Source organism: Neoarius graeffei, chromosome 22 (assembly GCF_027579695.1).
Source record: "Neoarius graeffei isolate fNeoGra1 chromosome 22, fNeoGra1.pri, whole genome shotgun sequence".
Lineage (NCBI taxonomy): Eukaryota > Metazoa > Chordata > Actinopteri > Siluriformes > Ariidae > Neoarius > Neoarius graeffei.
The window spans coordinates 15,521,749-15,537,616 of NC_083590.1; the positions used below are offsets into that span (position 1 = coordinate 15,521,749).

Consider the following 15,868-nt stretch of genomic DNA (forward strand, 5'->3'; position numbering starts at 1 on the left):
ACCGGGTGCAACTATGTTATTTAGTACATCAAGTCCTTCAAACGAACATGTAACTCAGAAACAAAAAACATTAGGATACTGTACATGGCTCATAATAAAACATCAATAGCCTATACTGCGCACATTATTTGAAGGGCATACGAATGAGCGCTCAGAGGTTGCAACGGTGAAAGGAAGAGTCAGAAATAAAAGGAGGGCGGTGCAAACCTCACTGAATGCACTGTGTTTACCAATTTCAACACTACGGGGTGCAACTATGTTATTTTGTACATTAAGTCCTTCAAACGAGCATGTAACTCAGAAACAAAATAACATTAGGCGACATACTGTACATGGCTCATAATAAAACATCAATAGCCTACTGCGCACATTATTTGAAGGGCATACGACGAGCCTTGCGCTCCGCGAACTCGTCCACGATGCTCTGTATGTCACTGATTCAGTGAGCTTTTCAGCGGTAGTCTCACGACCCGGATAGTAAACAATAAACATGGAGGACATGGAGTCGTTAGTGTTGCTGGTCTTGGTGCTGTGGCTTGTTGTCACCGACAACGCCAACAGATACTGGCAAGAGCGTATAGATGAGGCGAGGCGCATAAGGCTTCAGAAATTCTCCTAATTCGTAATTCTCCTTCTTCCGGGTTTACAGTGTTTACAGATCCCAGCGTGCTCGCGGGGCGTGTGTGGGCATGTGAGGACACTCCTCCTCACCAATCAGTGCACAGGGGAGTGTCTGCTCACGCCCCCAACCTCAGTCGGCACGGTTTGGCTCGCTTCAGCCCCACTCCAAAACGGTGCGAGTTTTAGGGGCTAAGCAGGGCTGAAACGAGCTGAGTCGTGCTGGTTTTTGGTAGTCGAAATGCGAGCCGTGTCGGGCTGAAGTGAGCTGAAAAAGGGTAGTGGAAAAGGGCCATAAATTGACCGTAGGTGTGAATGTGAGTGTGAATGGTTGTCTGTGTCTATGTGTCAGCCCTGTGATGACCTGGCAACTTGTCCAGGGTGTACCCCGCCTTTCGCCTGTAGTCAGCTGGGATAGGCTCCAGCTTGCCTGCGACCCTGTTGGACAGGATAAAGCGGCTAGAGATAATGAGATGAGATGAGATCCCAGGACCCCCCTAAATCCAGCCCTGACGTGGATATAGATAATTACTGTGGGGTTTTTTTAAACTGTTATTGTTGTTGTCCTCCACAGTATATTGTTGATTAAATTAAATAATGAAAATGAGCTCAAAGTGCAGACCTTCAGCTTTATTTTGAGGAAACTTGCAACCAGATTGGCTGACTGGTGTTGAAATTTACAGCACTTTTTATATGTGGTCCCTCTTTTTTGAGGGATAAAAAGTAATGAGACAAATGAACATGGTCATAAATTACACTGACATTTTTATTCCTCCGACACTGAGAGGTGAAACCGGTATGTTTTCGGGTTTTCTGTCCATTTTTTCTGAAATTCTTGTTCACACGCTGTCTCAAGAACGAGTGGCTGAATGTTTGTAGGATTTATATGGAATAATCATTGTTTACTTCTCTGATTCTACAACAATATAAATCTATAGTGTTCTATAAATGCACTCTGTAGACTCTGGAGAAACAAGTTTATTGCCCCTGTGTAGTGCACTATAAGTCTAGTAGAGAACCATCTGAGATTCAGTCTCTCTCTCTCTCTCTCTCTCTCTCTCTCTCTCTCTCTGATTAAAGTTCATGGTCTCTCTGCTGTTCTCTGTTCAGCTTCAGCTGCTGATGGTTTAATATCACACACAACAGAGGAGAGAAACTCAATATAACACTCAGTATTATCATTATTAATTACACTGTTAATGAGAATAAACAGGTGATTATTAAATCCTCATGATATTCTGAACAATAAAATTAACTTTACACTCATCTTTAATGTAAGAATTAAACCAAGATGAAAATCTGTTGATGAAGTGTGTGTCATTGTGTCTCTGCAGGTTGTGTGGTTGTGGTGTCTCAGATGAAGGCTGTGCTGCTCTGAGTTCAGCTCTGAGATCAAACCCCTCACACCTGAGACAACTGGATCTGTCGAAGAATAATCTGGGAGACTCAGGAGTGAAGCGTCTCTGTGCTGTACTGGAGAATCCTCACTGTAAACTGGAGACACTGGGGTAAGATCATCTCTCTGAGAGTCACATGACCTGCTCCTCAGTAAGACACATTCTCTAATAGTGAGACTGAAGCAGAGGTTTTAGGTTCATCATCAATGTCCTGAGGAGGAAGATTGTTTCTGTTCACTGCACACTGATGATTTGTCACAGAGTCTTTGGGTCAGATGGACGTATGTGAGAAGCTGCAGCACAAAACGGGACTTGATCCGACTGCAATGTGTCTGAACTCACTGTGAAATTTACTACAACACTGTAACTAATCACACAAACTGCACCTGAGACACAAACTAACTGCCCTTTGTGTGAGCTGCAGGGTTTAAAGCAGCAGTGACATGGTGGAAATGATCTCAGGAATATACATGGGGGGGGGGGATTTGTGGGTAATTCTATGGATCTGTGATGCCTGCTGGAAGAGAAGATCAGGGAGGATTGGGAATTGAGCAGCAGTCGTTTGTTTTCACCTGATGCCAAAACTTTTAGCGTCATAGCAACCATCGCAAAGATGCGAACCAAAAAACCCAGAAACTCCTCCTTACCCGGGCAACAACGATACAGGATTTATCTTGTAGTGTCCTGATCCCCAGATCTTTAACCCAGACACATATAAAAAGTTGTTCTCCTCCATGTTCTCCCAGGTTTTAATCTGTGTCTCCGTGTAGAACGATGTCTGCAGCACCAGGTAGTTTGAGACGTCAGGGAACTCAACAGAAGGATAATTTTCCACCTCATAATGAATGAATAACTTTATTTAAACACAATAAGTTGATCAGGAGAGCAATTTGTACAGGTACAAATAATTACAAATACAAAAAACTAAAATAGACACAATCCTTAAAAAAAAAAGGTGAAAATCTGTTGATTATCTTCACATTAAGTTAATTAATAGTATGCATAATTATTGTCTTTGTATTTAGTTACGGCTACAATATGATCACAATTTATTCTACTAATGTCAAATTTAGGTGGTAAATTTTTCTTTCATATGAAAATCCTTCGGAGTGTTTTCTATATCCACTTCTTTTGAGTGGACTTCTTGGTTTTAATAACCTGCTTGTTTGCTGAACACAAACATGGCAATAAGTTCTTGTGCGAATGGATCAGACTCCACTTTTGGATCATTAACCCCTTCTGACTGAGAATGACCTGCATCCATACAGCTTTAAATACAATACCTACAATCTAAAAATTAGTTTTTATTGCATTTATTTACAACCCCAATTCCAAAAAAGTTGGGACAAAGTACAAATTGTAAATAAAAACGGAATGCAATAATTTACAAATCTCAAAAACTGATATTGTATTCACAATAGAACATAGACAACATATCAAATGTCAAAAGTGAGACATTTTGAAATTTCATGCCAAATATTGGCTCATTTGAAATTTCATGACAGCAACACATCTCAAAAAAGTTGGGACAGGGGCAATAAGAGGCTGGAAAAGTTAAAGGTACAAAAAAGGAACAGCTGGAGGACCAAATTGCAACTCATTAGGTCAATTGGCAATAGGTCATTAACATGACTGGGTATAAAAAGAGCATCTTGGAGTGGCAGCAGCTCTCAGAAGTAAAGATGGGAAGAGGATCACCAATCCCCCTAATTCTGCGCCGACAAATAGTGGAGCAATATCAGAAAGGAGTTCGACAGTGTAAAATTGCAAAGAGTTTGAACATATCATCATCTACAGTGCATAATATCATCAAAAGATTCAGAGAATCTGGAAGAATCTCTGTGCGTAAGGGTCAAGGCCGGAAAACCATACTGGGTGCCCGTGATCTTCAGGCCCTTAGACGGCACTGCATCACATACAGGCGTGCTTCTGTATTGGAAATCACAAAATGGGCTCAGGAATATTTCCAGAGAACATTATCTGTGAACACAATTCACCATGCCATCCGCCGTTGCCAGCTAAAACTCTATAGTTCAAAGAAGACGATGTATCTAAACATGATCCAGAAGCGCAGACGTCTTCTCTGGGCCAAGGCTCATTTAAAATGGACTGTGGCAAAGTGGAAAACTGTTCTGTGGTCAGACGAATCAAAATTTGAAGTTCTTTATGGAAATCGGGGACGCCGTGTCATTCGGACTAAAGAGGAGAAGGATGACCCAAGTTGTTATCAGCGCTCAGTTCAGAAGCCTGCATCTCTGATGGTATGGGGTTGCATTAGTGCGTATGGCGTGGGCATCTTACACATCTGGAAAGACACCATCAATGCTGAAAGGTATATCCAGGTTCTAGAGCAACATATGCTCCCATCCAGACGACGTCTCTTTCAGGGAAGACCTTGCATTTTCCAACATGACAATGCCAAACCACATACTGCATCAATTACAGCATCATGGCTGCGTAGAAGAAGGGTCCGGGTACTGAACTGGCCAGCCTGCAGTCCAGATCTTTCACCCATAGAAAACATTTGGCGCATCATAAAACGGAAGATACGACAAAAAAGACCTAAGACAGTTGAGCAACTAGAATCCTACATTAGACAAGAATGGGTTAACATTCCTATCCCTAAACTTGAGCAACTTGTCTCCTCAGTCCCCAGACGTTTACAGACTGTTGTAAAGAGAAAAGGGGATGTCTCACAGTGGTAAACATGGCCTTGTCCCAACTTTTTTGAGATGTGTTGTTGTCATGAAATTTAAAATCACCTAATTTTTCTCTTTAAATGATACATTTTCTCAGTTTAAACATTTGATATGTCATCTATGTTCTATTCTGAATAAAATATGGAATTTTGAAACTTCCACATCATTGCATTCCGTTTTTATTTACAATTTGTACTTTGTCCCAACTTTTTTGGAATCGGGGTTGTAAATTTCCATCTGTAACAGGGAGCGATGTCGCATCCCATGAATACACTTTACAGTAGATTATTAGATTCTAATAGAATAGATGAGCCAAAATAATTGGGGATCTTTTTTAATGGGCCCCGACTCGGTACAAGTATGAATAGGTGGGCTTTAAAGCAGAAAAGGTTGAGAACCCCTGCTCTACAGGGCCTGGATCTTGATGCGTTTATTGCTGAGAGGGCAGGCCACCTATGGTGGACGGAGGGACGGCGTGAACAGTGCCCACAATTTGCAGAGGCTGCACAGGAAGCTGATGTAGATGAGGAGGACAGGTTGTTTAATTTCCTCCTGAATGCAACGGCAGACTGAATGATAAGACAGTACTGCAGTACAGACTCCTGTTTTATAATGTTTTTAGTTTTATAATTCATCTTTGCAATATTGATGGTCATTGTGAGGCAAGACAAAGTGTGTTTTGTATCCGAAACTCGATATAAAAAGAAGTATTATGTACTCATACCATATGTAAGTCTTACATATATGATTTATGTTTCAATGTTTTCAGGATTTGTCTTGTTGCTCTGTTGCAGAAATAAATGTTTTTAAAAATAATTTATGTACTTTTTTGTCTAAATAACTCAATTATACCCCTAGAAAACATATCAGTGTTGCCATAAACTGTGTACTTGAAAACTTTTGTCGAAATACCGGAAAATTTGAGGGCAAAAGAAAATTCAAAGGGGGCAAAAATTTGAGGGCATTTGCTCTGCAGGGAAAAAGGTGACAAGAGTAAATGTTGAGGCCTGTTATGACCTGATAAAAGGTTTTATTCAAGTGGTAAAAACAGACTTTCACAGAGAACTGATTAGAAACACCATTCTTATTTACTTTTATTACATCATAATATGATTTTATTACATGATAATTATTCTTTTGTTTTAATATCCTGATATCGTTTATAAATTAAAATTTTTGTTCCGTTGACCTTCACAGCTTTTCTTCTGTCTGTTGTTCTCTGTTCAGCTTCAGCTGCTGATGGTTTAATATCACACACAACAGAGGAGAGAAACTCAATATAACACTCAGTATTATCATTATTAATTTCACTGTTAATGAGAATAAACAGGTGATATTAAATCCTCATGACATTCTGAATAATAAAATTAATTTTACACTCATCATCTTTAAAGTAAGAATTAAACCAAGCTGAAAATCTGTTGATGAAGTGTGTGTCATTGTGTCTCTGCAGGTTGTGGGGTTGTGGTGTCTCAGATGAAGGCTGTGCTGCTCTGAGTTCAGCTCTGAGATCAAACCCCTCACACCTGAGAGAACTGGATCTGACTAATAATAATCTGGGAGACTCAGGAGTGAAGCGTCTCTGTGCTGTACTGGAGAATCCTCACTGTAAACTGGAGAAACTGGGGTAAGATCATCTCTCTGAGAGTCACAATAACTCACTAAATCAGCAGTTAATAGTTGTTTACAGTGTTGTTTATCAATTAAAATTTTCTGTATAAGTAAAACATGCGGGCGGCACGGTGGTGTAGTGGTTAGCACTGCCGCCTCACAGCAAGAAGGTTCTGGGTTTGAACCCAGTGGCTGACGAGGGCCTTTCTGTGTGGAGTTTGCATGTTCTCCCCGTGTCCGCGTGGGTTTCCTCCGGGTGCTCCGGTTTCCCCCACAGTCCAAAGACATGCAGGTTAGGTTAACTGGTGACTGTAAATTGAGCGTAGGTGTGAATGTGAGTGTGAATGGTTGTCTGTGTCTATGTGTCAGCCCTGTGATGACCTGGTGACTTGTCCAGGGTGTACCCCGCCTTTCGCCCGTAGTCAGTTGGGATAGGCTCCAGCTTGCCTGCGACCCTGTAGAACAGGGGTCACCAAACTTTTTTCTTTGGGGGCCACATTGTCGTTCCTGACTGTGATGGGGGGCCGGGGTCAGGTCAGCTATATCACATAGAATTGTATGACCCAGACAAATATGACCACCAGCAGGCCTCATTGTGTAGTAGAGATTACTAGCCTGGCACGGCCATCCCCACTACTATATCCCCACTACTATATCCCCACTACTATATCCCCACTACTATATCCCCACTACTATATCCACACTACTATATCCACACTACTATACCCACACTACTATATCAACACTACTATATCCCCCACTACTATATCAACACTTGATTCCTGGCACATATTTGTTTATCTTTACTAGTGGTTTGCAAAAGTAGTAATTGAGTCTTCACACTTTGTTTTAATTTGAAATACCACAAATATTCCATTTATTTGTTTTCTAATAAAAATAACATCAAAGCTGTCAAGGTAAGAAACATCTGCCTATTTGAGGTGATTGACACTGGCAAAGGTGAGTGGAAAATTATAAATTGTAGGTAGGCCTGTTGATATTATTAATAATATTAATAATAATTGTATGCAACACTTAATAAAGGTCAAATAAATAGGCCTATAAAATAAATACAATTTAAAAAACAGTGAAATTATAATAATATGAGCAATAGATCACAGCAGTTGTGCTGTGTCCTGCACGTCATTGCTCTCATCCATGGCCAAAGCAAAAAACTCGAATTCTGATGCTTTCTCATTCAGCTGGTCATACACGTTGTCCCTCAAATCTTCGGTTCGCCTGGTCATAGTAGGTGCGGAGAGACTCACTGCGTTGAGCGCATCCTTCTTGTCGGGACACACCTCCTCGGCCACAGCAAGCGTGCATACTTTAACAAAGTCCCCATCAGTAAACGGCTTTCCATGGGTAGCTAGTAGGTGAGCTACCTTATAGCTAGCTCGGACAGCAGCCTGGTTGATCTGGGTTTGGGGAAGGAATACATTCTGTTGTGCAGCCAGTCCGCATTTCATCCTCCGAATCCTGTCTTCTCTTGTTTGCCCTCGCAAACTAGCATACTCTTTGTGGCGGGTTTCATAGTAACGACGCAGATTATATTCTTTGAAAACCGGCACACTTTCTTTACATACAAGACAAACTGCACGGTCCTTACACTCATAGTTCGAATTACGTGGGAGCCAGTGGGAGCTGAGCTCCCATTCCCTCAGGCTCCCATGAAAGAAGCAAACTTAATTTTCTGTGGAAGTCTCTCAAATACGTCATATATCACCATAATAAGCTTGAATAGCCTATATCACCATATAAATATAAATAAAACTCATTTCATTTCCGATCACCATGCAGCCATAACTTTGTATTGAACGTGTTATTAAACCGCAACATGTACGGCTGTACTTCACCACCACACCACTATGCGCGCAAACTGAAATTTGCAGCCTGCGAAATCGAATGTGAAGTTAAGTCCGAAGAAGACTTGTCCTCTATCTCACAACGATCTTCCTTTGTTTAACAAATATATGCAACACCGTGTGTGTGTGTGTGCGTGCGTGCATGCGCGCGCCTCTGTGTGAAAGCTGTGCACTGCAGTGCGCAAAAGTGCGCTGGTCCAGGAGAGCGAGTATGCATTGCTTTTTTTTTTTTAAATAGAGACCCCCATAGGGTCAAATTTATAATTCGAACCCTGCTTACACTGAACGAAAAAATAATCGGTGGTCCACTGTTCTTTAAAAACTCTGCACTCTCTGTGAGCTTTTCGCTGACCGCTCGCCATTTTGCTGTCCTGAACGCTGACAGTTCTCTGCGCGTGCGCTGCCTGTCACTGCTTGATTGCGAGCATATGACGAAAATTCGGAAAATATGAATAGTTCATTTTATAACTAAATATCAATTTAATTGATAAAATCAACAAAATACAAGATGCAGACATGTTATTATTTGCCAAAAAGCAATTTAAAAAAATAGGCCATGACCACTTTTGGGGATTGCCTCATAGGGCCGGTTCAAGTGATGGGGGGCAGAGGGGCTGGGGGGCCGGTCAAAGGGGGGTGGCGGGCCGGATCTGGCCCGCGGGCCGTAGTTTGGTGACCCCTGCTGTAGAAGGATAAAGCGGCTAGAAATAATGAGATGAGATGAGAATGAGTAAAACATGCGGGCGGCACGGTGGTGTAGTGGTTAGCACTGTCGCCTCACAGCAAGAAGGTTCTGGGTTTGAACCCAGCGGCTGACGAGGGCCTTTCTGTGTGGAGTTTGCATGTTCTCCCCATGTCTGTGTGGGTTTCCTCCGGGCGCTCCGGTTTCCCCCACAGTCCAAAGACATGCAGGTTTGGATAATTGGTGGTTCTAAATTGACCGTAGGTGTGAATGTGAGTGTGAATGGTTGTTTGTGTCTGTCAGTCCTGTGGTGACCTGGTGAATTGTCCAGGGTGAACCCTGCCTCTCGCCCATAGTCAACTGGGATAGGATCCAGCTTGTGTGTGACCCTGTACAGCAGGGGTCATCAAACTATGGCCCGCGGGCCGACTCCGACCCGCCACCCCCCTTTGACCGGCCCCCCAGCCCCTCTGCCCCCCACCACTTGAACCGGCCCTATGAGGCAATCCCCAAAAGTGGTCATGGCCTTTATTTTTAAATTGCTGTTTGGCAAATAATAACATGTCTGCATCTTGTATTTTGTTGATTTTATCAATTAAAATTGATATTTAGTTATAAAATGAACTATTCATATTTTCCGAATTTTCGTCATATGCTCACGATCAAGCAGTGACAGGCAGCGCACGCGCAGAGAACTGTCAGTGTTCAGGACAGCAAAATGGCTAGCAGTCAGCGAAAAGCTCACAGAGAGTGCAGAGTTCTTAAAGAACAGTGGACCACCGATTATTTTTTCGTTCAGTGTAAGGACTGTGCAGTTTGTCTTGTATGGAAAGAAAGTGTGTTGGTTTTCAAAGAACATAATCTGCGTCGTCACTACGAAACCCGCCACAAAGAGTATGCTAGTTTGCGAGGGCAAACAAGAGAAGACAGGATTCGGAGGATGAAATGCGGACTGGCTGCACAACAGAATGTATTCCTTCGCCAAACCCAGATCAACCAGGCTGCTGTCCGAGCTAGCTATTGAGGTATTTCACCTGACGTCACAGGGTCACGTGACGCCCCGGTGTCCGCCATTTTGAACGTCAAGCTAGCTAATGTCAACAACAGTAGCTGGTATGTTACTGTAGCAATGTTTACCTTCAGTCATTTGGATGACTGTTAAAACCTTTCAGTCTCAAGTTTTTCCTTTACTGGATTTACTAGTTTACTGAGCTAGCGCGTGCGCCGGCCAGCCGGCAGGCTAGCTCCCAGCTTGCCCGAGCGCGCTAGCTCCCAGCTTGCCCGAGCGCGCTAGCTCCCAGCTTGCCCGAGCGCGCTAGCTCCCAGCTTGCCCGAGCGCGCTAGCTCCCAGCTTGCCCGAGCGCGCTAGCTCCCAGCTTGCCCGAGCGCGCTAGCTCAGTAAACTAGTAAATCCAGTCAAGGAAAAACTTGAGACTGAAAGGTTTTAACAGTCATCCAAATGACTGAACGTAAACATTGCTACAGTAACATACTAGCTATGATGTTCTTGACATTAGCTAGTGCTAACAGCTAGTTGCTAATACACTGCTACAACTACACCGACCCTAATAATACAGTTCTTCATCATTGCCTGGTAACAGCAAATTTATAACGGGCCATGTCTCAACAGACTAAGAAGTTATTTCAATGACATTTAATAACATTTTGTTTATCCTAAGGACCGAAAGTAAATGAAAATATGAACAAACCTTAGCTGTAATAAGATGGCGACCACCGGCTCCAGGGACGACCCGCTGATGTAGGCATGTTACCCAGCCTGACACAAAATATCTGTAGGTATCCAAACTCTTATACGCTTTCAGATCAATACCTGTGTATGGCGATGGGTTTTTAACGACATAGGTATACAGATCATGTGGGCCGAAGTCAGGTAAAGACGAGGGCTTCGTGTACTTCTGTACGTCAGTGAACAATCCTGGTGGAAGCAGGTAAACGTCGTTCTCTAAGCCTGCTAACCTCAATTTTTGCAAATACCTCTCCCTCTGCTCGCCCTGTAAATGCCCTAGGTCGCTGGATAGTGAAGGTGTTTTCTGCATCTCGCTCCTTTTTCTTTTATGTTTTTCGTTTGTCGCCTTCCTCGCATTCAAACTGATTCGAGCCGTGACGTCCAAAATGGCAGCATCACATGACTTGGTCACGTGAGTGAAATACCTCAATAAGGTAGCTCACCTACTAGCTACCCATGGAAAGCCATTTACTGATGGGGACTTTGTTAAAGTATGCATGCTTTAGTAGGCACATTCCATCATGGCGCCCCTTGTGGTGAACGTTTTTGCGACGCACTCCTGACACCGATTGTATTTATTGTTTATTTTAGTAATTTTGATTGTGACAAATGCTCAGTGCTTGTACACTAGGATCACCTATATATTTATTTTATAGGCCTATTTATTTGACCTTTATTAAGTGCTGCACACAATTATTAATAATATTATTAATAATATCAACAGGCCTACCTACAGTTTATAATTTTCCACTCACCTTTGCCAGTGTCAATCACCTCAACTAGGCAGATGTTTCTTACCTTGACAGCTTTGATGTTATTTTTATTAGAAAATAAATAAATGGAATATCTGTGGTATTTCAAATTAAAACAAAGCGTGAAGACTCGATTACTACTTTTGCAAACCACTAGTAAAGATAAACAAATATGTGCCAGGAATCAAGTGTTGATATAGTAGTGGGGGATATAGTAGTGTGGATATAGTAGTGGGGATGGCTGTGCCAGGCTAGTAATCTCTACTACACAATGAGGCCTGCTGGTGGTCATATTTGTCTGGGTCATACAATTCTGTTATATAGCTGACCCGACCCCGGCCCCCGTCACAGTCAGGAACGACAATGTGGCCCCCAGAGAAAAAAGTTTGGTGACCCCTGCTGTACAGGATAAGCAGCTACAGATAATGGATGGACATAAAACATGTATGTACTCGTATCCCATGTGTCAGTGATGATGTGCGCAGCAGAAAACTCAAATCCGAACAGCTCAAACTGTGAATTACTGTTACAGCATTTCAGTGTATCGTCGACTCGGAGTTTGTACTTTTGTCATTTATGAAAATGAAATGGTGCAGTGAAAGATTTGAGGACCTGTTTGATTATTTGTGTGAGTTTATTATGTATTTTATTTCCTTCAGGATCAGTTGTGATACAATTGAAGGGAGAAGCGCTGAAGCTCTGGTCTCAGTGCTCAACTCAGAAACCTCCAGTCTGAGAGAACTGCATCTGACTGTGAAGACACTGGATCTGTCTGGGAATAAACTAGAAGACTCAGGAGTGAAGCGTCTCTGTGCTGTACTGGAGAATCCTCACTGTAAAGTGGAGACACTGGTGTAAGATCATCTCTCTGAGAGTCACAATAACTCAGTAAAGCAGCAGTTAATAGTTGTATACAGTGTTTATCAATTAAAATTTTCTGTAAAAGTAAAACATGCAGTAACAATTATATTACTCATGAATTGATCATTTCTCCTGAGAATCATTTTTACTTTAAAGAAATAATTGTCTTTACAGTTAAATATGTGATCATTAAAAATCCAGTCAAGCAGAGATAAATTCTACAAAACCTGACTCTTCACTTAAACCTTTAAATTATTGACTTTTTGCTGAATCATTTGCACCTCAAGTAAACTTAATGTCAGTAACAGTGGTAATGTTTGAGTCATTATTAATAATAGCTTGTGATTGGTGAAGAGAATAGAGACAGTCCAACATGACAGACATCATCTTCACAACCACTATTACACCAAGATGAAAATCTGTTGATGAAGTGTGTGTCATTGTGTCTCTGCAGGTTGTGGGGTTGTGGTGTCTCAGATGAAGGCTGTGCTGCTCTGAGTTCAGCTCTGAGATCAAACCCCTCACACCTGAGAGACCTGAATCTGACTAATAATAATCTGGGAGACTCAGGAGTGAAGCGTCTCTGTGCTGTACTGGAGAATCCTCACTGTAAACTGGAGACACTGGGGTAAGATCATCTCTCTGAGAGTCACATGACCTGCTCCTCAGTAAGACACATTCTCTAATAGTGAGACTGAAGCAGAGGTTTTAGGTTCATCATCAATGTCCTGAGGAGGAAGATTGTTTCTTTTCACTGCACACTGATGATTTGTCACAGAGTCTTTGGGTCAGATGGACGTATGTGAGAAGCTGCAGCACAAAAGGGGACTTGATCCGACTGCAATGTGTCTGAATTTTTTTTTTTTTTAATTAATTAAATGAATAATCATCAGATGAAAAAAAAAAAAAAGGTTTCCAACTAACCATCTCAGATTTGCTTCATACTTTCGAATAAAGTCACTATTCCCAATAAATAGTGTGTAAAATTCCAGGCTTGTATCTGCATTAGTTTCTGAGATATCGAGGCTTTTAACAGGCAGCGTGGCTCGAATTGTACTGTAAAAAGAAGTGCAACAGAAAAACATTACAAAGTTCCATTGATTTGTTGGCAGGGAATAAAATAAACACAACAAACCAACAAATAGAATTTTGGGTTTTTATCTGATAGATTTTATACAAGGCTTTTTAGATTTATGATACAAAATTGAATGAACTGAAAAGATTATACAGTCGTGCTCTCTACTTCTTAGAGTAGTCTTAGGACCAAATGAAATAAAGTTTACCTCTATTCTTGCGCACTATGTAGTACTGAAAACAATTCTCACCATATGTTTATACTTTACCAATAACAGTGCTGATACAAAATGAAAATCAGAACACCATCCAAAACAAGTGCAGGAGGTTAACATCGAAAAGACCAGAAAAAACAAAATCTATACTGCGGCGAGTTCCCTGCCAAAAGCAGTTAAGATTTCAAAAACAAAAATAATAATAATACTATGTGAGTTTAAATTATACACGCAAAACGGTAGTGGTGATACTAAAATAACAACCAAATCACAAAGACCATATTAATACACCACATACAATCCCACCTTTCCCTTGTCTAGTTGTAATCTCATGTTCAGCACTGAGAGTAATACTTACTGCACAGGCTATTGCATGGCATGCACGTTCTCTACACCTCAATACTTTAGTCTAAAAAAAAAATAAAGACACGCTATTACAATGACAAATACATGTCAAAAACTGAGTGTGGGTATGACAAGTTAATAGCCAGTATGCATATAAACAAAAACTGCAAATGAGCTTTACCCTGACTGCATGTACACTCGGCTAGCTAATTGAGCACATGTTGGTAAATCATTCGCCATCCATACACATCCTTCGAAAGAAAATTCTGATTTACGCTTCTGTCATCATTAAGGACATAAAACACACTACTGCACCATTTCTTTAGGCAAATGCGTCGACTTACAAGGAATATTAGAGTGCGTTTGCCTCCATTCCAACAGCGGTGTCTTGGTCAGGTTTCGCGGCTTCGTTTGTCTCTGTCCACTCCCATAACTCATCTCTCCTTACTACAAAATTACTTCATTGTAGTTCTACGTCTCTTAAAAGAGACATCAACCATTAAGACTAGCACAAGACATTATGTATAGAAACATGCCAATATCTTGACCTGGTTACACATTATTATTTTTAACTTTTCTTTTTGGTTGCATGAAATTTTTAGGGATAGTGTGGAATGTCGAGCTTCAAAGTTTTTTTTTTTTTTTTTTTCTCTTTCAACTTAATCCCCGGACCCGGGTGGCACAGTGGTGTAGTGGTTAGCGCTGTCGCCTCACAGCAAGAAGGTCCGGGTTCGAGCCCCGTGGCCGGCGAGGGCCTTTCTGTGTGGAGTTTGCATGTTCTCCCCGTGTCCGCGTGGGTTTCCTCCGGGTGCTCCGGTTTCCCCCACAGTCCAAAGACATGCAGGTTAGGTTAACTGGTGACTCTAAATTGACCGTAGTTGTGAATGTGAGTGTGAATGGTTGTCTGTGTCTATGTGTCAGCCCTGTGATGACCTGGCGACTTGTCCAGGGTGTACCCCGCCTTTCACCCGTAGTCAGCTGGGATAGGCTCCAGCTCGCCTGCGACCCTGTAGAAGGATAAAGCGGCTAGAGATAATGAGATGAGATGAGATTCCAGGACCCCCCTAAATCCAGCCCTGACGTGGATATAGATAATTACTATGGTTTTTTTTTTAAACTGTTGTTGTTGTTGTCCTCCACAGTTTATTGTTGATTAAATTAAATAATGAAGATGAGCTCAAAGTGCAGAACTTCAGCTTTATTTTGAGGAAACTTGCAACCAGATTGGGTGACTGGTGTTGAAATTACAGCACTGTTTATATGTGGTCCCTCTTTTTTGAGGGATGAAAAGTAATTAGACAAATGAACATCATAAATTACACTGACATTTTTATTCCTCCGACACTGAGAGGTGAAACCGGTATGTTTTCGGGTTTTGTGTCCATTTTTTCTGAAATTCTTGTTGGCATGCTGTCTCAAGAACGAGTGACTGAATGTTTGAAGGATTTCTATGGAATAATCATTGTTTACTTCTCTGATTCTACAATAATATAAATCTATAGTGTTCTATAAATTCACTCTGTAGACTCTGGAGAAACAAGTTTATTGCCGCTGTGTAGTGCACTATAAGTCTAATAGAGAACCATCTGAGATTCAGTCTCTCTCTCTCTCTCTCTCTCTCTCTCTCTCTCTCTCTCTCTGATTAAAGTTCATGGTCTCTCTGCTGTTCTCTGTTCAGCTTCAGCTGCTGATGGTTTAATATCACACACAACAAAGGAGAGAAACTCAATATAACACTCAGTATTATCATTATTAATTACACTGTTAATGAGAATAAACAGGTGATATTAAATCCTCATGACATTCTGAATACTAAATTAACTTTACACTCATCTTTAAAGTAAGAATTAAACCAAGATGAAAATCTGTTGATGAAGTGTGTGTCATTGTGTCTCTGCAGGTTGCGGGGTTGTGGTGTCTCAGATGAAGGCTGTGCTGCTCTGAGTTCAGCTCTGAGATCAAACCCCTCACACCTGAGAGACCTGGATCTGTCTGATAATAA

The 15,868-nt window shown here is 41.5% G+C and overlaps 1 protein-coding gene across 1 annotated transcript in view; it reads left to right on the top strand.

Annotated features, from left to right (window-relative positions):
• Positions 1 to 15,868, top strand: part of LOC132870701 (NACHT, LRR and PYD domains-containing protein 3-like) — a 129,851-nt gene that overhangs the window by 55,818 nt on the left and 58,165 nt on the right. The window contains exons 12-13 of the mRNA XM_060904501.1: positions 1,953 to 2,126; positions 6,168 to 6,341. Coding sequence (XP_060760484.1) covers positions 1,953 to 2,126; positions 6,168 to 6,341 — 348 coding nt within the window. The remainder of the gene's footprint in view (positions 1 to 1,952; positions 2,127 to 6,167; positions 6,342 to 15,868) is intronic.